Below are 23,568 nucleotides of genomic sequence, written 5' to 3' on the forward strand. Positions count from 1 at the left end.
ACTCTGTTTGATTATATTATGTATTTCTAAATGCTCTGGTTTCCTGATTCAATTGAAAATCATCGGGGCCCCCTTTAGAATTGGACCCTTTATTTTATATTGTCCCTCCTTGTTCTTCGCACGGAAATTAATCACTTCTCTGCATTAAGTTTCATCTGCCACCTCTCCATCCATCCCCCCAACCTGTGCATGCCCCTTTGAAGTTCTACACTGTCCTCCTCACAGTTCACAATACTTCCAAGTTTTGTATAATTTGTAAATTTTGAAATTGTGCCCTGTGCTGCAAGATCTAGGTCATTAATATATATCAGGAAGAACAGAGGTCCAAGCAACGATCCCTGGGGAACTCCACCAAAAATGTTCATCAAGTCAGAAAAACATCCATCAACCACTACTCTGCTTCCTGTCACTTGGTCAATTTTGTATCCCTGTTGCGACTGTCCCTTTTATTCCATGAGCTATAACTTTGCTCACAAGTCTGTTGTGTTGCATTGTGATGAATGTAGGAATTTCAGACATATTGTATCATATATATTTGGCGCAGTAAGGGTTAAAATCCTGGGTTAGTGTGTGTACAACTGCCGCAGTCATGGTTTTAAAGAATCCTAGTTTGAAAGATAGCATACCCTTTTTAGAGACAGAGGTGCAATTAAAGCATCATAAAAGTAAGATCATAATTCATTCCAGCCATGGATGTTGTTCGCTGAAGTTGGGCAAATGGAACTTTGTTGATACAAAGAGGGTTCCCTGGGAGTAAATAATTAAAGACATTGTGTTCAGCTTAATAAGATGATGTAGTTAATGGGAGGAGCCAGGGGCTAAAGCAGTCAGGTGCTGAGTTTTCAGTTTTGAAGTTTAGTTTTAGATTGGGGTGTGAACAGATAAGAAGCTGTACTCTCAATACAGTGAGATCTAACTGTGGACAGACTAGCTGTTCCTGCAGGAACAGTTAAGTTAATGATTTGACTGGGGACAGATCAGAAGCAGATGACCTCAAGACAGTGAGATTTGCCTGTAAACAGGATGGGCGCAATTTCAAAGGCTGACAGTTTAAACAGTAGTTGAGACAAAGCAAGCTGGGTCCTGAAGGATATTGCTTTTTCAAAAAGGGTTATCAAAGACATCTCTTTACAGCAAGTATTCCTGAGACTGCTAACTCTATTTAAAAGTCGATTGTAACCCGAGATGGGTTTTGTTTGAGTGGAGATAAAGGTAGCAGTTATGATCATTTCATTGTATTGATAAGCATTGTTTAACTGGTAATTGAAAGCTATTTGACTTTATAATTTTAAAATTAATACTGTGTTAGTAATGGAGTTTGTTTTAATATACCATATCCCTATTTGTGTGTGAAATCATTCCCGGAGTGAAGTATCCTTTCCTCACAGTCTTACAAGATTAAAATAAAATATTGGAGTTTTTGTCCGGCATCCTAGCAGCTGTTGGGATCTGGTCCGGGATCGTAAGAGGCACTGTATTAAATGCCATTTGGAAGTCCATGTGCATTACATCAACAGTGTTACCCTCATCAACCTTCTCTGTTAGCTCATCAAACCATCAGCAAATAAGTTAAACATGATTAACTCTTAACAAATCTGTGCTGACTTTTCTTAATTGACCTGCAATAACCCAAGTGACTATTAATTTTTTCCTAAATTATTGTAGGTGGGTTTATCTTTACATACTTTTCTGAACAAGGGTGTGAGGTTTGCAATTCCCTGGTTCTCTGGCTCCCATCACCCAGCCCCTCCCCAAGTCTAAAGAAGACTGAAAAATGATGGCCAGTTTCTTTACAATTTCCATTCTCCCTTCCCTCAGCATCCTTGGATGCATCTCAACTGGTCCTGGTGTCTTATCAACTTGAAGTACAGGCGGCCTATCCAATATCTCCTCCTTATTAATTTTAAACCCTTCAAAACTCAGAATGACCGCCCCCCTCCCCTCTCACACCATGTCGTAGGCAGCAACTTCTTCCCTGGTGAAGACAATTGAAAAGTATTCATTTAAGACCTCAGCTATGCCCTCTGCCTGTGTGTGGAAAAAACCCTTTTTGGTTTGTGACTCCAGATACTTAGTGGGCAGCACGGTAGCATGGTGGTTAGCACAATTGCTTCACAGCTCCAGGGTCCCAGGTTCGATTCCCGGCTTGGGTCACTGTCTGTGTGGAGTCTGCACATTCTCCCCGTGTGCGCGTGGGTTTCCTCCGGGTGCTCCGGTTTCCTCCCACAGTCCAAAGATGTGCAGGTTAGGTGGATTGGCCATGACAAATTGCCCTTAGTGTCCAAAATTGCCCTTAGTGTTGGGTGGGGTTACTGGGTTCTGGGGATTGGGTGGAGGTGTGGGCGTGGGTAGGGTGCTCTTTCAAAGAGCTGGTGCAGACTCGATGGGCCGAATGGCCTCCTTCTGCACTGTAAATTCTATGAAATCTATAAAATACTCACACTGAAGATGAAAACCCAGCCCATAGTTCCAAGTCAGCATGGCGAGTGGCTTGGAGGGAAACCTCCCGCTGCTGTTATTCGAATGTATCTGTTGCCCTTGTCCTTCTAGATGGTAGAGGTTGTGGGTTTGGAAGGTGTTGTTGAAGGAGCCTTGATAAGTTGCTACAGTGTATCTTGTAGATGGTATACACTGCTGCAACTATGCGTCAGTGTTGGAAGGAGTGAATGTTTGTGAAAGGGGTGCCAATCAAGTGGGCTGCTTTGTCCTGGATGGTGTTGAGCTTGTGTTGATGGAGCTGCACTCATCCAGGCAAGTGGAGCGTATTCCATTACATTCCTGACTTGTGCCATCTAGTTAGACAAGATTTGAAGAGTCAGGGGGTGAATTATTTTCCACAGGATTCCAAGCCAACTCTTGTAGCCACAATATTAATATGGCTAGTCCAGTTCAGTTTCTGGTCAATGGTAATCCCCAGGATGTTGATTGTGGGGGATTCAGTGATGGCAATGCCATTGAATGTCAAAAGGAAATGGTTAGATTTTCACTTTTGGGAGATGGTCATTGGCTAGCACTTGTGTGGTGTGAATTTATTTGCTACCTGTCAGCACAAGAATGTTGCCCTGGTCTTGCTGCATATGGAGACAGACTGCTTCATCTACTGAACACTGCAATCAGCAACAAACATTCCCATTTCTGACCTTATGATGGAAGGGAGGCCATTAATGAAGCTGCTGAAGATGGTTGGGCCTAGGACACTTCCCCGAGGAACTCCTGCAGTGGTGTCCCGGAGCTGAGATGATTGACCTCCACCCATCACAACCATCTTCCTTTGTGCCAGGTAAGACTCCAACCAGCGGAGAGTTTTCCCCGATTCCCATTGACTCCAGTTTAGCTAGGGCTCCTTGATGCCATATTTGGTCAAATGTTGCCTTGATTTCAAGGGCAGTCACTCTCACCTCACCTCTGGCATTCAGCTTTTTTGTCCATGTTTGAATTAAGGCTGTAATGAGGTCAGAAGTTGTGACCCCCGAGCATCAGTGAACAGGTAATTGCTAAGCAAGTGCTGTTTAAATAGCACTGTTGATGACCCCTTCAATCATTTTACTGATGATTGTGAATGGGGTGGTAATTGGTCGGTTTGGATTTGTTGTGCATTGTGTGTGCAGGACATACTTGGGAAAGTTTCCACATTGCTGGGTCGAAACCAGTGTTGTAATTGTACTGGAAAGGATTGGTTAGGTGCACAGCTAGTTGTGACACACAAGTCTTCCGAACTTACATTTGGGTTGTTGTCATGGCCCATGGTCTTGCAGTGTCTGGTCCACGCAAACATTTCTTGTTATCATGTGGACTGAATCAAATTGGCCATAGTCTGGCATCTATGATACTGTGGACTTTAGCAGGAGTTTGAGATGGATTATCCACTTGACGCTTCTGGCTGAAGATGGTTGCAAATGCCTCATCTTTTGCACTGATGTGGTGGGTTCCCTCCTCATTGAGGATGGGGACGTTTATGGCCTCCTCCTCCAGTGAATTGTCAGATGTCTACCACCATTCATGACTGGATGTGGCAGGACTGCAGAGCTTAGATCTGATCCAATAGTTATGGAATTGCCTAGCTCTATCTAATACTTCCTGCTTATGTTGTTTGGCATGAAAGTAGTCCTATGTTGTAGCTTCACCAGGTTGATAGCTCATTTTTCAGGTTGCTCCTGGCATGCCCTCCTGCACTCTTCAGTGAACCAGGGTTGATCCCTTGGCTTGGTGGTAATGGTAGAGTGGGGGATATGCCGGGCCATGAGGTTGAATACAATTCTGCTGTTGCTGGTGGCCCACAGCGCCTCCTGAATGCCCAGTCTTGAGTTGCTAGATTTGTTCGAAGTCTATCCCATTTAGCAAGGAGATAGTTATACACAACATGGAGGATATGCTCATCGCAAAAATGGACTTTCATTGCCACAATAATTTTGGGATGGTCACCCCTATGGGCAGATGCATCTGTGACAGGTAGCTTGATGAGGAGGAGGTCAAGTACGTTTTTTCCTTATGTTGGTTCTCTAGCAGCTTTGTCCTCCAGCTGGGTCTGTAGTGGTGCTATCGAGTCCCCTCTTGGTGATGGACGTTGAAGTCTTTCATCAAGAGCACATTCTGTGCCCTTGCCGCCCTTAGTGCTTCCTCCAACTTGGAAGAGCAGTGATTCATCAGCTGTGGAGGGTTCTGCACATGGCAATTAGAAGGAAGTTTCCTTCCCCATGTTTGACCTGATGCTATGAGATTTCATAGGGTCCAGAGTCAACATTGAAAACTCCTGGGGCAACTCCTTCCTGGCTGTATACTACTATGCTGCCTCCTCTGGGGGTTCAGAGGACAGGACATACCAAGTGATGATGATTAAAATTTTTTTTTTTTAAATTCCAATTAAGGGGCAATTTAACATGATCAATTCACCTACCCTGTACATCTTTGGATTGTGGGTGTGAGACCTACACAGACACGGAGAGAATGTGCAAACTCCACACAGACAGTGACCCGGGGCCGGGATTGAACCTGGGAACTCGGCGCCGTGAGGCAGCAGTGCTAACCACTGTGTCACCGTGTCGCCCCCACCAAATGATGTTGATGGTGGTGTTTGGACATTCGCTGTAATAAATGAACAATGAGAAGACTGCATTTGTGTCACTTGTAGGAAAAACTAGAACCAGAGGACACCATCTCAGATTAAAGGGACGATCCTTTAAAACAGAAATGAGGAGGAATTTTTTCAGCCAGAGGGTGGTGAATCTGTGGAACTCTTTGCTGCAGAAGGCTGTGGAGGCCAATTCGCTGCGTGTATTTAAGACAGAGATAGATAGGTTCTTGATTAATAAGGGGATCAAGGGTTATGGGGAGAAGGCAGGAGAATGGGGATGAGAAAATATCAGCCAGGATCGAATGGCGGAGCAGACTCGATGGGCCGAGTGGCCTAATTCTGCTCCTATGTCTTATGGTCTTATGGTGTCAGGTTGTTGCTTGACTAGTTTGTGACATATGTTACCCAGGAGGATTTTGCAGTGAGTGCCTTTAATGTATCTAAATTCAGGGCCTTGGGCAATGCCAGGTTTCATTATGCCTTTTGGTAGGGGTTGGATACAATGAAGTGGCTTGCTCGGCCATTTCAGAGGCAGTTAAGAATCAACAACATTGGAGTCACATGTAGGCCAGGCCAGATAAGAATGACAGATTTCCTTCCCTAAAGGTCATTAGTGATACAAGATGGATTTTATGACAATTCACTAACTTCATTGTCACTATTACAGATGCACTTTATAATTTAATTTATTTAATTAACTCAATTCAAATTGACAAACTGCTATGGTGGGATTTGAACTCTCATCTGCACGGGGCGTTTTCACTTTGTGTTTGCCTTGTTTGTCTGTTCAGTGTATGAGTGTGTGTGTGAGTCTTTGTTTTTGTGCGTTCACTGTGTATGGGTGAGTGTACGTTTGCAAATGTTTCCGTGTTCACTTGGTGTGCGTGTTCATTGCGAGTATGAGTGTGTGTGTGTGTTAATTGTGTATGTGCGAATGTGTGTGTTTATTGTGATTATGTATGTGTTCACTGTGTATAGACAAGTGTGTGGTTCAATGTGAGTGCAAGTGTATTGTGTGTATGCATGCCTGAGAAGGTTCTGTATATATGTGGGTGTTTGATCACTGTGTGCGAATGTGAGTGCAAGTGTTTCTGTGTGTGTTCATTGTGTATCTGCAAGTATGTGTGTGAATGTGAGTGCATGTTCACTGTGTGTGAGTGTGCGTGCGCGGTAGCACAGTGGTTAGCACTGTTGCTTCACAGCTCCAGGGTCCCTGATTCGATGCCGCCTTGGGTCACTGTCTGTGCGGAGTCTGCACGTTCTCCCTGTGGCTGCGTGGGTTTCCTCCGGGTGCTCTGTTTTCCTCCCACAAGTCCAGAAAAACATGCCGTTAGGTGAATTGGATATTCTGAATTCTCACTCTGTGTACCAGAAAAAGTGCCGGAATGTGGCGACTAGGGGCTTTTACAGTAACTTCAATGCAGTGTTAATGTAAGCCCACTTGTGACAATAAAGATTATTATTATTCATTGTATATGGGCAAGTATGTGTGTGTGTTCATTGCGAGTGCAAGTGTATGTGTGTTCACTGTGTGTGTTCACTATGTATGTCTGTTCACCGTGTGCGTATACTGTGTATGTGAGTGAATGCATGTGTGGTCACTATGTGTGTGTGAGTGCAAGTGTGTATGATCACTGGGGTGTATGTATGAGTGCGAGTGTTTATGTTTGTGTGTTTTCACTGTGTGAGTGTGAGCGTGTTTATTTTCAGTGTGTGTGAGTATGAGTGTGTGTGTTTTCACTGTGAATGCAAGTGCGTCTGTGTGAGCGCAAGTGTGTTTATGTTCACTGTGAGTGTGTGTTTTCACTGTGCAAGTGTGTTTGTGTCTTTTCACTTTGTGAGTGTGTGTGAGTGCGAGTGCGTCTGTGTTTTCACGGTGAGTTCGAGTGCGTTTGTGCTTACACTGAGTGTGAGTGTGTGTGTCTTTTCACAATGTGAGTGTATGTGTGTGAGTGTGAGTGTGTTTGTGTCTTTTCATTGAGTGCGGGTATGAGTGCGTTTATGTTCACTGTGTGTGTATATATGTCCGAGTGTATTTATGTTTTCACTGAGTCCGAGTGTGTGCGAGTGCAAATGTGTTTATTTGTTTTCACTGTGAGAGTGTGTGCATGTGAGTGCAAGTGTGTGTGTTTGTGCGTTTGCACTGTGTGAATGCGTGGGTGTGAGTGCAAGTGTGTGTGCGTTTTCACTGTGGGAGTGTGAGTGTGTGTGTGAGTGTGTTTAGGTGTTTTCACCATGTGTGTGTGCGCATGTGTTTTCACTGTGAGAGTATGTGTCTGTGTTTTCACAGTGAGTGTGAGTCTGAGTGTGCTTATGTTCACTGTGTGAGTGTGTTTGTGTATGTCTGAGTGTGTTTATGTTTTCACTGAGTGCAAGTGTGTGAGTGAGTGTGAGTGTTTTCACTGAGTGCATGTCTGAGTCTGTTTCTATTTTCACTGTGAGTGTGTGTGTGTGAGAATGTGTTTGTGTGTTTTCACGATGTGAGTGCAAATGTGTGTGTCAGTGGAGTGTGTTTGCACTGTGAGAGTGTGAGTACGAGTGTATTTGTGTATTTTCACTGAGTGTGTGTGTGAGTATGTGTGTTTTCACTGGGTCTGTGTGTGTACGAGTGTGTTTGTGTGTTTTCACTGTGTGAGTGCGTGTGTTTGTGTGTTTTCACTGTCTCTGTGTTTTTGTGTGTTTTCAATGTGTGTGAGAGAACGAGTATGTTTGTGTGTTTTCACAGTGAGTGTGTGTTAATTTCCACTGAGAGTGCGAGTGTGTGTATGAGAGTGTGAGTGTTTGTTTGTTTTCACTGTGGGTGCAAATGTGTGTGTGAGTGCGAGTGCGTTTTCAATGTGTGAGTGTGTGTGAGAGAGTGCGAATGTGTTTTCACTGCGAGTCAATGTGAGCGTGAGGGATGGATTTTTCAGCCGTGCCCACCACAAGACCACCATGGAAGGGACAGGGACCATGTATAGGTCCCTTGACCCAAGGCTGGAATTTCCTGTCGCCAGGGGGACGCAGCCAAAAAAATCCCGCACTCTATTTGAGTTTTCACTGTGTGTGTGTGTGTGTGTGTGTGTGTGTGTGTGTGTGTGAGAGAGAGAGAGAGAGAGTGTTTGTGTGTGAGAGAGTGAGAACGTGTGTCAATGTGAATTTGTGTGTGAGTGTGTGAATGAATATGTGTGCATGTGCGAGTGCACAAGTATGTGAGTGCGTGTGTGTGTGAGAGAATGAGAATCTGTGAATGTGAGAGAATGAGAGAAAAAGTGTGAATGTATGTGTGAATGTGTATGTGAATTTAAGTGCGTGTGCGAATGGGCAGCACGGTAGCACAAGTGGATAGCACTGTGGCTTCACAGCTATTGGATTATGGGGATAGGGAGAAAGTGAGGGCTTAAGTAGGTCGGTGCAGACTTGATGGGCCAAATGGCCTCCTTCTGCACTGTATGTTCTGTGAATGAATAAGTGTGTGAATGTATGCTTGAATGTAAATGTGTGTGAATGTAAGTGTAAGTGTGTGTATGTGAATGAATGTGTGTGTGACTGAGTGTGTGTGTGTGTATGCGAATGCGTTTGCTGTGAGTGTGTGCTTGCTGTTTGTGTGTGTGAGTGTATATGTTTGCTGTGAGTGTGTGTGTGTTTGCTGCGTGTGTGTGTGTTTGCTGTGTGTGTGTGTTTGCTGTGTGATATGCCATCAATGAACACACGACGAGTGGTGAACGTAACTGAGGCTTTAATACACTAAATAGAAAGCCTCCGATCCCGAACTGGATCACAGGCGGAGACCAGCCACCTTTATACATGGAGCCCGAGGGGAGGAGCCACAGGCGGAGCCAGCAGGGACAAGCCCAGGCATGGAACAATACGATACAATACAGTGGTTTATCACATTCACCCCATGTTAAAAAAAAGAGTCCAGCAGGGTAAATGTGGGCTTAAAGATCAAGTCTGTCGGGGGCCTTGACCTTCCGCCGTGATCGCCTCAGTCCCGGCTGTGGTGTGAGCACCGGTGTCGAGACCTGCGCGTCCGGGAGCGTGTTGTCCTCTTCTTCACCCAGTTGTTGAGTCGGTGGAGGGGGGGGGTGCGGTGTATGGGTAGAGGTGGTGGTTATGGTCGCCGGGGGGCCTGCGGGTGCTAGTTCGTGAGGTAGGTGGGAAGGGGTGGGGAAAGACGGTGTAGGGTCGGGGGTGGTGGTGATGGTCGCTGGGGAGCCTGCTGCTGCCAAATCCCGAAGGGAGACTGTGTCCTGTCACCTGTCCTGGTGTGCCACGTAGGCATATTGTGGATTGGCATGGAGGAGCAGGACCTTCTCGATGAGGGGATCTGATTTATGGCTCCTCGCATGCTTCCGGAGGAGGACGGGCCCTGGGACTGTCAGCCAGGACGGGAGCGAGACCCCGGAGGTGGGCTTCTTGGGGAAGGCAAACACACGCTCGTGAGGAGTCTCATTGGTGGCTGTACGCAGGAGCGACCGGATGGAGTGGAGCGCGTCGGAGAGGACCTCCTGCCCGCGGGGGACTGGGAGACTTCTAGATCATAGGGCCAGGAGGACGGCCTTCCAGACCGTCGCGTTCTCCCTCTCCACCTGTCCATTGCCCCAGGGGTTGTAGCTGGTCGTCCTGCTGGAGGCGATGCCCTTGCTGAGCAGGAACTCACGCAACTCGTCGCTCATGAAGGATGTAGGTGGGGAACCCGAACAAGGTGTAAAGACGGTGCAGGGCCTTGATGACGATGGCAGAGGTCATGTCAGGGAATGGGATGGCAAAGGGGAATCTTGAGTACTCGTCAACAATGTTGAGGAAGCACACGTTACAATCAGTGGAGGGGAGGGGCCCTTTGGAATTGACCCTGAGGCGCTCAAAGGGGCAAGAGGCCTTTACCAGGTGCACTCTGTCTGGTCGATAGAAGTGCGGTTTGCACTCCGCGCAGACCTGGCAGTCCCTGGTCACGACCTACTCGATGGAGTAAGACAGGTTGCGAGCCTTGATAAAGTGAAAACAACGGGTGACCCCCGGGTGACAGAGGTCATTGTGGAGGGCCCGGAGTCGGTCAACTTGTGCGCTGGCACGTGTACCGCGGGATAGGGCATCTGGGGGCTCATTGAGCTTCCCCAGTCGATACAAGATATCGTAGTTGTAGGTGGAGAGCTCGATCCTCCACCTCAGAATCCTGTCACTCTTAATCTTGCCCCGCTGTGTGTTATTGAACATGAAGGCAACCGACCGTTGGCCAGTGAGGAGAGTGAATCGCCTGCCGGCCAGGTAATGCCTCCAATGTCGCACACCTTCTACAATGGCTTGGGCTTCCTTTGCGACGAGGAGTGTCGGATTTCGGAGGCACGGAGGGTACGGGTGGAGAAGAAAGCCACGGGCCTGCCCGCCTGGTTGAGGGTAGAGGCCAGGGCAAAGTCCCACGGTCTCCACCTGGAACGGAATGGACTCGTCCACAGCGTGCATCGCGGCTTTGGCAATATCGGCCTTGATGCGGTTGAAGGCCAGGCGGGCCTCAGCCGTCAGGGGAAAAACGGTGGATTTAATAAGCGGACAGGTCTTGTCTGCATAATTGGGGACCCACAGGGCACAGTAGGAGAAGAACCCCAGGCATCTCTTCAGGGCCTTGGGGAAGGGGGAGTTCCAGGAGGGGGCGCTTGCGGTCGGGGTCGGGCCCTAGGACTCTGTTTTCCACAACGTAGCCAAGGATGGCAAGGCGGGTTGTGCGGAAAACGCATTTTTCCTTATTGTAAGTGAGGTTCAGGAGTTTGGCGGTGTGGAGGAAGTGCCGGAGGTTTGCGTCATGGTCCTGCTGGTCATGGCCGCAGATGGTGACATTATCTAAGTACGGGAATGTGGCCCACAGCCCGTACTGGTCAACCATTCGGTCCATTTCCCGTTGGAAGACCGAGACACCATTGGTGACGCCGAAGGGAACACTGAGGAAGTGGTAGAGGTGGCCATCTGCCTCGAAGGCAGTGTATTGGCGGTCCTCCCGGTGGATAGGGAGCTGGTGGTACGCGGACTTCAAGTCAACTGTGGAGAAGACTCGATACTGCGCAATCTGATTGACCATGTCAGATATGCGGGGGAGGGGGTACGCATCGAGCTGCGTGTACCGATTGATGGTCTGACTGTAATCAATTACCACCCAGTGCTTCTCCCCAGTCTTGACGACCACCACTTGGGCTCTCCAGGGGCTGTTACTAGCCTCAACGATCCTCTCTCGTAGGAGTCGCTGGACCTCCGACCTGATAAAGGTCCTATCCCGGGCACTGTATCGCCTGCTCCTAGTAGCGACGGGCTAACAGTCCAGGGTGAGGTTAGCGAAGAGCGAGGGTGGGGCGACCATAAGAGTCACGAGGCTACTGACGGTGAGGGGGGGGGGGCGCAGGGGTCCGCCGAACTTTAAAGTAAGGCTTTGGAGGTGGCACTGGAAGTCGAGCCCCAGTAATAGGGCAGCGCAGAGATGGAGAAGGACGTGGAGTTTGAAATTAGTGTACTCTACGCCTTGTACAGTAAGGGTCGCGACACAGTACCCCCGGATTTCTACTGCGTGGGATCCGGAAGCCAGTGAGATTTTCTGGGTCGCGGGTAAGATTGGGAGGGAGCAGCGCCTTATCGTATCTGGGTGTATGAAGCTGTCTGTGCTCCCGGAGTCGAAAAGGCAGGCCGTCTCGTGCCCGTTGATCCGGACGGTCATCGTAGATTTTGTGAGGTGATGAGGCTGGGACTGGTCCAGCGTGATGGAGGCGAGCTTCGGAAGGTGATGGGTAGGCTGGTCGGAGGTAGCGGCGGCCAGCGTATAATCGGGTGAGCAGGGCTCCCGGGAGACTGCAGAGTGGTCCCAAGATGGTGGCCCCCATGGGTCGCGCGTGGCATCGGAGATGGCGTCAAAGATGGCGGCCCCCATGGGTCGCACATGGCGGCCGAAATCGAAGATGGCGGTGCCCACGGGTCGCACATGGCGGGTGGCGCGGCAGCTGGGGGCGGCCCCGACAGGCAGCACTGCTGGGCCTAGAAGCTTTAAGGAGAGATCGGGCCTGGCAGGCTTTTACAAAGTGGCCCTTCCTCCCACACCCGTTGCAAGTCGCGTTCCGTGCAGGGCAGCGTTGTCGGGGATGATTACCCTGGCCGCAAAAGTAGCACTTGGGGTTTCCGGCATTGGCGGGCTGCTGCGCGGCACAGACTTGTGCGGCACCCGGGTCGGATGATGGCGGCGCCCACGCGGTCCACGAGGTTGCCGCGCGGTCGGAGGTGTAGGCCTCCATGTTCTGGCAGGCCACCTCCAGCGAGTTTGAGAGCTGCACTGTCTCTGGGAGGCCGAGTGTACCCTCTTCTAGCAATCGCTGGCGGATGTAGCTTGATTTCATGCCCGCGGCATAAGCTTCCCTGATCAACAGCGCCGCGTGTTGGGTAGCCGATACTGCCTGGCAGTCACAGCTCCGGCAGAGTAACCGCAAGGCACACAGGAATTCTGCTAGGGACTCCCCAAGGCATTGTCGTCTTGTGGCAAGAAGGTGCCTAGCGTACACCTCGTTCACAGACTCAATATAGTGTCCCTTCAGCAGCATTATCGCCCCCGTATACGAGGGAGCGTACCTGATGAGAAGAAAGACTTGCGGGCTCACTCGTGCGTGGAGGACATGCTTCTTTTGGAGGTCGATGAAGTCTTTGGTGGAGGATCCGAGGTACACTTCGAAGCAGCTTAGCCAGTGCTCGAAAGTTGCAGTGGCGTTGGCTGCCTGTGGGTCCAGCTCCAGGCGATCAGGCTTGAGTGATGAATTCATATTAGATGTTTAGTGTATTAAATTGATATGCCATCAATGAACACATGACGAGTAGTGAACATAACGGAGGTATTAATACACTAAACAGAAAGCCTGGATCAGAGGCGGAGACCAGCCACCTTTATACATGAGCCCGAGTGGAGGAGCCACAGGCGGAACCAGCAGGGACATGCCCAGGCATGTAACAACACAATACAATACAATAGTGGTTCACCACACTGTGTGTTTGCTGTGCGCGCGTGTGTTTGCTGTGTGCGCGTGTTTGCTGTGCGTGCATGTTTGCTCTGTGTGTGTGTGTGTGTATTTGCTCTGTGTGTGTGTGTATTTGCTCTGTGTGTGTGTGTGTGTGTATTTGCTGTGTGTGTTTGCTCTGTGTGTGTGTGTGTGTGTGTGTATTTGCTGTGTGTGTTTGCTCTGTGTGTGTGTGTGTGTGTGTGTGTATTTGCTGAGTGTGTTTGCTCTGTGTGTGTGTGTGTATTTGCTGTGTGTGTTTGCTCTGTGTGTGTGTATTTGCTGTGTGTGTTTGCTCTGTGTGTGTGTGTATTTGCTGTGTGTGTTTGCTCTGTGTGTGTGTGTGTATTTGCTGTGTGTGTTTGCTCTGTGTGTGTTTGCTCTGTGTGTGTTTGCTGTGAGTGCGTGTGTATTTGCTGTGTGTGTTTGCTGTGTGTGTGTGTGTGTGTGTGTGTGTATTTGCTGTGTGTGTTTGCTCTGTGTGTGTGTATTTGCTGTGTGTGTTTGCTGTGCGTGCGTGTGTTTGCTGTGCGTGCGTGTGTATTTGCTGTGTGTGTTTGCTCTGTGTGTGTGTATTTGCTGTGTGTGTTTGCTGTGCGTGTGTTTGGTGTGTGTGTGTGTGTGTGTATTTGCTTGGTGTGTGTGTGTGTATTTGGTGTGTGTGTGTGTGTGTATTTGCTGTGTGTGTTTGGTCTGTCTGTGTGTATTTGCTGTGTGTGTGTGTTTGCTGTGCGTGTGTCAGTCTGTCATTTGCAACATTATTTTAATCCTTTTCAGTTTATCCATAGGATTTATGGAACAGCTACCAGCCATTTTGCTGATAGGGTTGGGAATGAAAGACCATTCCGATATGCAGATTCCAGGATTACAAGGTGATTAGTGTCTTTTCCTTTGCTTTTTGATCATACCAGAGAAAAATGTAATTAACCATGTATCTCCGACGATTTAATTTGAATAAATCTGTCTTTTATCTTTCAGATGTTGACCGAGCTGCTGGGTCTTTTCAATATTAAATGCTATTTCTCTTATCTCCGCTGTTTCCTAATTCTTGTTTAAGTTATGATGAGAATAATTTCAGAGGTAATACCAAACTGTTTCATATTTTAGCAGAGTACAGTGTAACCTTGTACTGTTTAATTCATTGCCAATAATTCAATGACCTGGCAGAGTTCCCGTTCTCCTTCTGTTACACAAGGCACCCAATCAACATTATTATTGGATGTCTGACATTGTTTTCAGATCCATTAAACAAACCCCTCCTTCACAATTCAGTTCCTCAAACTACGGCGTTTAATTTGAGAAGATCACCGAGCTCTCCCAGACTCACACTCACTTCCGTCAAAACCACTCTACAATTGGTGATTCTCAAGGCAGCCAGTCTCAGTTGCAGGGGGTGGGGGGGGGGGGGTGGTTGTCAGTCTAGTTCTCAGGGAGGGGGGCGTTTGTCAGTCTTGGGCAACGGGGGATGACGGGTTTTGTCAGTCTGGGTCTCGGGGGAGGGTTGGTCAGTCTGGGTCCCGAGAGGGGAGGGGGTTCTCAGTCTGTGTCTCGAGGAAGGAGGGGGGGTGGTTTCCCATTCTGGGTATTGGGGAGGGGTGGTTTGTCAGTCTGTGTCTCGGTGGAGGGGTGGTATGTCAGTCTGTGTTTCGTGGGAAGGATGGTGTTTGACAGTCTGTGTTGCGGGAGGGGGGGGGGGCGGCGGGGGTTGGTTTAATCAGTCTGGGTTTTGTGCCCAGCGACAATGTATGAACGGTGATATATTTCCAAGTCAGAATGGTGGAGGGGAACCTCCAGGTATTGGGATTCCCATGGCATCATCTGTCCATGTCCTTCTAGGCGGTAAAGTTTGTGAGTTTGGAAGGTGCTGTTGAAACAGTCTTGGTGAGTTGCTACAGTGCATCTTGCAGATGGAGTGACTGTTTGTGGAAGAGGTGCCAATCAAGTGGGCTATTTTTTTTCCAGAATGGTGTCGAGCTTCTTGAATGTTGTTGGAACTGCATTCATCCAGGCAAATGGAGAGTATTCCATTACACTCCTGACTTGTGCCTTGTAAATGGTGGACTGGCTTTCTAGGGTCAGGGGGTGAGTTACTCGTCGTATGATTCCTAGCCTCTGACCTGCTCTGTTAGTATTTATATAGCTAGTCCAGCTCAGTTTCTGGTCAACGTTAACTCCCAGGGAGGGATTGAGGGATTCAAGTGACGGTAATGCCATTGAATGTCAAGGGGCAATGGTTTGATTCTCTCCTGTTGGAGATGGTCATTGCCTGGCACTTGTGTGGTGTGGATATTATTTACACTTGTTAGCCCAAGGCTGGATAGTGTCCAAGTCTTTCTGCATTTGGGCACGGACTGCTTCAGTATCTGAAGAGTCATGAATGGTATTGAATATTGCACAATCATCAGCGAAAATCCCAATCTCTGATCTCAGGATGGAAGGAAGGTTATTGACTTTTATTTTAATTTTATTTTTAAAAGTAAATTTAGAGTCCCCAATTCATTTTTCCAATTAAGGGGCAATTTAACATGTCCAATCCACCTACCCTGCCAATCTTTGGATTGTGGGGTGAAACCCACGCAAACACGGGAAGAATGTGCAAACGCCACACAGTGACCCAGATCCGGGATCAAACCTGGGATCTCGGCGCCATAGACTGCAGTGCTAAACACTGTGCCATTGTGCTGCCCTAAGGAAGGTTATTGATGAAGCAGCTGACCATTGTTGGGTCTAGGACACTTCCCTGAGGAACTCCTGCAGCGATGTCCTGGGACTGAGATGACATAACCTTCTTCATTTGTGACAAGTATGACTATAATCACTAGAGAGTTTTCCCTCTGATTCCGGTTGACTCCAGTTTTGCTAGGGCTCCTTGATGCCACACTTGGGCAAATGCTATCTTGGTGTCAAGGGCAGTCACTCTCACCTCACCTCTGGAGTTCAGCTCTCTTGACCATGTTAACCTAACCAGCCAGTTGGGCAAGTGACAGGATTGGCTGAGTCATGTTTTGACACCCTGGGTCTCGTGGGAGGGGGGGGGGGTCTGGGTCTCGGGCCCAGCGACAGTCAGAATGGTGGAGAGGAACCTCCAGTTAGTGGGATTCAGTATTATAGCCCTGCTTACTGCAACCATGTGAACACTTGAGCAGAGTGTACAATTCACCATTCACCCAGTTCTGCCCGTTTCCTCCAGTGGGTTCAATTATTCTTCTCTCAACAGAAATGTGAATTTCAATCAAATCATGAGCACCATCCTCACGTGAACTTAACCCTGAGCAAAATAACAAGAAATTATCACCCTATAAACAGGATTGCTGTAAAACCAGAGCCAGTCTCCCCATTATTCTCCAAGACTCCATCACTCTCTCCCTAGTTTTCCACTCTGCAAACATCTACAATATTTGCCAACAACAAATTTCTTTCAATTAGAGGTACGATTGTGGAATAAATATCGGCATGCACTTCCCAAAGAAGAGAAGCAAGGTCAGAACAAGTGGCTGAACGTTTCATTAGAAGATTGGGGTTTGAGAAAGTTTTGAAATTGGGAATGGAAGCAGAAAGGGTCGGAGGTTTGGGGAAGGTTCACCTCTGAGGTGACCAAGGTATGGGTCAAGGTTTCAGCAGTTCTGGGGGTAGGGTAGGGATGGAGGAGGAGGCAAGCAATGAGATTCTTGGATGGGATATTATGATTTTGGTTATATGTTGGGTTGAGAGAATGCTCAGGTGGAATGTGGAGTGTTTCCCCTTCAGCCAGAGGACTGAGTCAAGGGCAAGGGTGTGGCGCTTTTGGTGAGGAATCCTGGGTCTCATCTTCCCCTTGTTCAATGGGTTAAATGTTGGCTCCTCTGTGACTTGATGTGGGAAAGGCTGTTGAGTGGTCAGACGGTCGAGTGAGTAGTAGAGGGGATAAAGCAGCCTGTTGCCAGCATGACAGATCTGTCAACTGATGATGCCATTGAAGAGAAAGAGCAGGAATAGGAGGAGGGATCCATGATGGGTCCTTGTCAAAGCCCTGGTGGTTATCTGGGAGCTTGAGGAGAAGCCACTCCTGGACACACTTTGACCCTATTGAGGGAGGTAGGAGTGAAGCCAGATAAGTGTAGTTCCAGCGGGATGGACCATGAAGGTGTTGAAAAAGATGGTGTGATCTGTGGAGATATCACAGAGGGAGAATGCTTGCAGTTGCAGGATATGCAAAACCAAGAAGAATTAGATTTTCAAGTTGAATATTTTCCACTTGGCCTCTGGGCCAATTTTAATAAATTAAGAGTATTAGGAGTGGGTCATTCATTACCCCCGCCACCAAAAACCCATTCAATGTAATCATGGCTGATCTGTATTTTGACTCCATCCATCTATGTTGGTTTTGTGTATCTGAATACCCTTAACTAACAAATCTCTATTGATCTCAGATGTAAAATGATACATTGACTCAAGCATCTGCCGGTGGGAGTCACTTCCATACTTCTCCTACCCTTTGCACACAGAGGTATTTTCTAACGTTCTCCTCGAGGACTTTGCTCTGCTATTATTTAATCTCCTCTCATAATCTAATCCCTGGAACACTGACATCATTCAAATGATGTTTGGTAGTTAACTGTCAGTCACCACAACTGGTGCATTTTCTATGGCAATGTCACGATCGATCAGCACTCTCTTTTCATGCAGTATAAATTGTTGTTTTCTCCTTGTATTGATATTCTTGCTAGGTGCTTTGACAAAAGGTTTCAACATGTGACACAATGGTGTGGTGGTTAGCACTGCTACCTCACAGCACCAGGGACCCGGGTTAGACTCTGACCTTGGGTGACTGTCTGTGTGAAGTTTGCACGGTCTCCCCGTGTCTGTGTGGGTTTCCTCCGGGTGCTCTGGTTTCTTCCCACAGTTCAAAGATGTGCCGGTTAGGTGAAATGGCCATTCTAAAATTGCTCCTTAGTGTCCAAAGTTGTGCAAGTTAGATGGAGTTACGGAGATAGGGTGGGGGTGGGTGGGCCGAGGTAGAGTGCTCTTTCAGAGGGTCGATGCAGACTCGATGTGCCAAATGGCTTCCTCCTGCACTGGAGGAATTCTACAGTCTCCTTTTTCTGAAGTGATCATGTTCTGTATTACCAAACAACGATTGGTATCATTCTGGTGAATCTGCCTCGCACCCTGCCCAATGTAAATATATATTTTCTGAGCTCCGGTGTCCAAAACTGTACATGTTATTCCTGATGAGGCCTAATCAGGGCTTTATATTTTCACTGGTAGCAATGGAAGCCTCAAACGCAATACCATCCTCTATTCTGCTCTCTTACTATCCGCAGAAGGTGGAAAACCTGCTCAACTCCTGTAATGCCAATTCCAGCCACTTACTGTGCTCCAGTCCACTGACAAGTCATTATCTCTCTACCACTTCTGGTTCCCAATTACGCTATCAAGGTGAGGGGGGGGGGGGAGCACTTCCTCCCTCTATCCTCACATTGCAATCAAATCTGACAAAGGATTTGCAGGAAGTAAAACAAAAATCACTTCACAGCCCCATTCACCTGCCACAAACTCAAAAGCAGACAGCATCACAAAGCCTTATAAAATTACCGGGACACAGACTTTTTGGAAACATTGCAATTACATGCCGGGCAAATGTTTAATTAGTGCTGAAAATAAGACACATGCTGTTGAAGCTTTTCACCTTGCACTCATCAGGACAGATTCGCAAGGCCACCAACTGCAAAGGGAACAATAATTCATACTGCATGAGCAGAATGCGCTGATTGGTTGGCAAATGGATTCAGATTAGTAGAGGCGTTGCCATGGAGAATGCACCAGGGAACAGTTAATGCCTAAGTGTTTTGTTTAAATTCAAACCAGACTGGTTGACCCTGATTGGTCAAGAAACATAGAATTTACAGTGCAGAAGGAGGCCATTCAGCCCATCGAGTTTGCACCGGCCTTTGGAAAGAACACCCTACCGAAGTCCATATCTCCACCCTATACCCACACCTCCACCCTATACCTACACCTCCACCCTATACCCGTAACCCCACCTAATATTTTTTGGACAATACGGGCAATTTAGCATGGCCAATCCACCTAACCTGCACATCTTTGGACTGTGGGAGGAAACTGGAGCATCGGAGGAAACCCACGCAGACACGGGGAGAACGTGCAGACTCTGCACAGGCAGGGACCCAAGCTGGAATTGAACCTGGTACCCTGAAACTGTGAGGCAACTGTGCTAACCACTGTGCTACTGTGCCACCCACGGAGAGAAGAGGCCCAGGAGGGATCTTAAAATAAGGATGAGAAGTTTAAAATTGAAACGTTGCTTGACTGGGAGCCAGTGTAAGTCAGCGAGCACAGGGATGATGGATGAATGGGGACCTGACGTGAGTTGGAACACAGGCAGCAGAGGTTTGGAGGACCTTAGGTTTACAAAGGGGATAAGTGGTACGAGTGCACTGTGATAGTCAAATCATGAGGCAAGAAATTAATTAAGGACTCTGAAGAAAGTAAGGGGCATGGGGCTGAATAGAGAATGGGATCATGGCTTGAGTTTGAGGCTTCCATTGCTTCCAATGATAATAGAGCCCCAGTTAGACTACATCTGGAATAACATGGATAACTCCAGACACCAGATATTCAAAAAGATATATTGTGATGAATGCTAGACATTGGTTTATATACTGAATTAAATATATCTGCTGCAGTAATGATTTTAAAAGTACTCCTGTGTTTGCTGACTTTATTTAAAAGTGGGTTTTGACCTGTGATGGGCTTTGCTTAATTGGAGACAAAGAAGCTGGCAGTTATGGGTTAAAGTGTTTCATTTTATTGTTAAGCATTGTTTAACTGGTGAGCTATATTTCTGTGCTATTAAAGTTAGTTTAACACTGTGTTAATAATAAAGTTTGTTTTAATGTACAAGGTCCCTAATTGTGCATGGAGTCACTCCTGGAGCAAAATATCCTTTTTCAAATTAATAAAATATTGGTGTTTCTGTCCAGTATCCTGGCAAATGTTGGAGTCTGGTCCGGGATCTTAATAATATTGACATTGGGCAGAGTGTGGTGTAAATTCACCAGAGATTAGATTATGAGAAGAGATTAAATAATATCCGAGCCAAAGCACAGAGTAGGAAGGTAGGACATATCCCTCTGTGCAAGAGGTGAGAGAAGCAGCAGACACAGGGACAAAGTCAGGTGGCATTACAGAGATGAAAATAGGTGGCTTTAGCACCGGCACAAATACGAGGTCAGAAGGTCATTGCAGTGTCAAATATGCCACCGAGGCTGCAAACAGTCTGGTTCAATGTCAGACAGCTGCTCTGTAGAAGGTTGGAGTTGAAGGTGAGGATATGGGAGGTTGTGGCCAGGATTAACGACAAGATCTTCTGTATACACAATAGTTCATGTGGGGGAATGTGGCACACTGAATAGGCCAATCTGCTCCATTCAGTCAGACCCACACAATTGTGGCACCTTGTGTAGCTACAGTCTGTGCACATTTCCTGAACCAAACTGCACAGCCCCCCCCCCCCCCCCCCCCCAACTCATGCCCAATCTCCAGGGACAGGTGAAAAATCACATACAAATCTGGGTCAATTCAGTGGAAAGAATCTGGGAAGTTCCCCTCTCACACTCTTAGGTAAAACCAGTGATGACTCTGACCATATAAAGCACTGGCCCTTCCATATCTTGCCCTGATCATCGTTCCTCACATTTGAGCCCAGGCACTGAACACTGGCGGTCATTCAACCATGGAGTGCATCATAGTTGAGCCTTATCTTCATTCAAAAGCAAACACATTGCATTTCTGACAGGGGCGCCACTCGGTTGCCTGCTTTATGCCCTGAGCCCCACCTTCCCAACCCCAATCCCCGGCACAGATCAGGGGCACGGAGACCTTTCTGCTTCCCCACCTGAGAATACCCAACCCAGAGGAGACAGGCCTTTACCCAGCTCAACCACCAGGGCAACTGGCAGATATTCTGTTACTCACTGTTAGTCAATTCGAGAGTGATTTTGAAAATTAGCTTCATTCTATCTGGGTAACCCACAGAAGCTCCAATTCAGGTAGAAAGGAAGCAGGTGAGCCTGCTGACTGAATGGATTGGCTTGTCTGATTGAGGAGGAGGGGCCCTGCTGACCAGGGAGGTGGAGCGCTCCTGATGGCGTGGAATGAGGTGTGTGGGGGATGGTCTGCAGATTGTGGGGTGGGCTCACTAACGTGCACATAGGACCATGAATTAGGAGCAGGAGTAGGCCATTCGACCCTTTGAGCCGACTCCACCATTCAATACGGTCATAGCTGGTCTGGCTGTGGTCTCAGCTCCACGTTTCTACCTGTTTTCCTGTAACCCTCAACTCCCTTTTCTGATCAAACATCTATCTTCCTCAACCTTGAATAAATTTAAAGACCCAGCCTCCATTATCATCTGGGAAGTTAATTCCAAACTGCAATGACACTCTGAGAGAGAAAACAAATCTGCTCATCTTATTCTTAAACTATGTGCCAAGGTTCTATTTTCCCTCTCAAGAGGAAACATCCACCCAGTATCCATGCACCCCCTCCCCCCGGAATCCTGTGTATTAAATATTCCTCACCATTTGGTGGAGATTTATCACTGTTTAGAAGCTCCTTCCCTCCTCACCTCTCCCCAACACCCAAAGAGCAATGACTGCAGCTGCTCGAGTCAGTGAGGACTGAATGACCATTAACCATTCTTAATTTGCACCTCTCATCTCTCCCATTATCCATTCTTTTTTTAGATTCTTATTAATATCTGCTGTCAGAACAAGACTCTTTCACATCAAATCTCATTGATTTCTGAAGAAGCTGGCTAGCGATCAGTATCTGTTCCTTCTCTCTCCATCTGGCCATCCCTCCCTTTCTGTCAGTCTCCATCTCTGTCTCTAACTATTTGTCAATCTGTCGGGATGTCTCTCTCTCTCTCTCACTTTCCATCTCACAGCCTTTCTCCATGTCTTTTTCTCCATGCTGTTCAGGTGTCTCTGTTTTCTCAATCACTGTCTGCCAATCTCCCTCTCAGTATTTCCATTTTGTCTGTCTGTCACTGTAAGTACCTTCCTCGCTCAATACCTTCTCTCATTCTATCTCTTGTCTGTTTCCCTCCCTCCCTCATTCTCTCGCTCTACCTTTGGCGTGTTTATCTATCCCGAACATTACTCATTCTCTTTTTCTTCCTGTCTCCCCCCTCCCATCTAACTCTAGCTCTGTCCCGTCCCTCTCTGCTTGTGCTCATATCGCCTTTCTCTCTGTATATCCATCTCTATCCGTTCCTGTGTCTGCCTGTCCTGTTGCCTTAGTTTCTAATTCTCACACTCTCTGACGTCAGCCCCTCACTCAGACCCCCTTGGTATCGAAGCATTCTGCAGAAAATCAGTTATAGAATCCTACAGTTTAGATGGAGGCATTCAGCCCTCGAGCCTGCACCTTCCAAAAGAGCACTCTACCTAGGCCCACACCCCTGCCCTATCCACGTAACCTCACCTAACCTGCACATCTGTGGACTGTGGAAGGAAACCGACGCAGACACGAGGAGAACATGCAATCTCCGCACAGTCACCCAAGGCAGGAATTGAACCGGCGTCCCTGGTGCGGAGGGGCAGCAGTGCTAACCACTGTGCCACCCTGTATCTGAGACTAACTAGAATCAGGTTTAATGAGCTGCCCCTGCCCTCTCCAACCTCATCTTTCAGAGCGGGAGCTGTGCTGATGGATCTGTTCAACATTCTGAGCTCCGGTATCGTCGGTCCTCCCAGTGGCTCTGAACAGCTTTTACTCACCACACCCGCTCCTCTCCTCACTCGCTGCAGCTCACGGATGAAGTTTTCCAATTCTTTCCCTTCAATGTAACCATTACCTGAACACGGGACAGGCAAAGAATGTGCGGTTAGCCAAACAATCTCAAACATATCCCTATAACTGGGGTTCTCGAAACGGTCAGGAGAGGGGCAGGAAAGGTCTTTGTCATCATTAAAGAGCAGCAGAATCGCCACACCCTGGGGACAAGGTGATTTAGGGGAGAAGGGTCTCATTTCTGGAGACCAAGCAATGTCGAATTTCTACCTCCGCCCTCTGGAAGATGGATTCACTCCTGATTATAACTTGTTGAAATGTGGGGGTCCAACTCAGTCAGTCCCATCCACTCCTAAATATCTTAGCAGCAGCCCCGCCCTCTCCCCCTACCCTGAACTAGGTTAAGAAAAATCTCCAATCACCCCAGCAAGACAATCCACCCTTGTAAAGTTATCTAAACCTGGGTTTCTTTTAAAAAAAAAATAGGAATCAGAGTCTCCATTTTATGAAATAACCAGAAGCTCCAAGTGCTGGGCAGATAGCACAAGTGATTCGTTCCCGTTTTATCACTGGGCTACTGAGAGATTGGGGATGTGAGGCACCTCACCTTAGCTGCCAGCAACACTTTTCAGCTCTCAGCTTCCTAAACGTACTCACTGACACACTAATAATAAAACTCCTTTCTCTCAGCTAACATAGTAG

General features: G+C 47.6%; 1 protein-coding gene across 2 annotated transcripts in view; it reads right to left on the bottom strand.

Moving 5' to 3' along the window:
- calb2a (calbindin 2a) overlaps window positions 1-23,568 on the bottom strand; it is a 132,125-nt gene that overhangs the window by 108,275 nt on the left and 282 nt on the right. For both annotated transcript variants that reach the window (XM_072518637.1, XM_072518636.1), the window contains exon 2: window positions 22,854-22,930. In XM_072518637.1, coding sequence (XP_072374738.1) covers window positions 22,854-22,930 — 77 coding nt within the window. The remainder of the gene's footprint in view (window positions 1-22,853; window positions 22,931-23,568) is intronic.

This window comes from Scyliorhinus torazame, chromosome 10 (genome assembly GCF_047496885.1).
Source record: "Scyliorhinus torazame isolate Kashiwa2021f chromosome 10, sScyTor2.1, whole genome shotgun sequence".
NCBI lineage: Eukaryota > Metazoa > Chordata > Chondrichthyes > Carcharhiniformes > Scyliorhinidae > Scyliorhinus > Scyliorhinus torazame.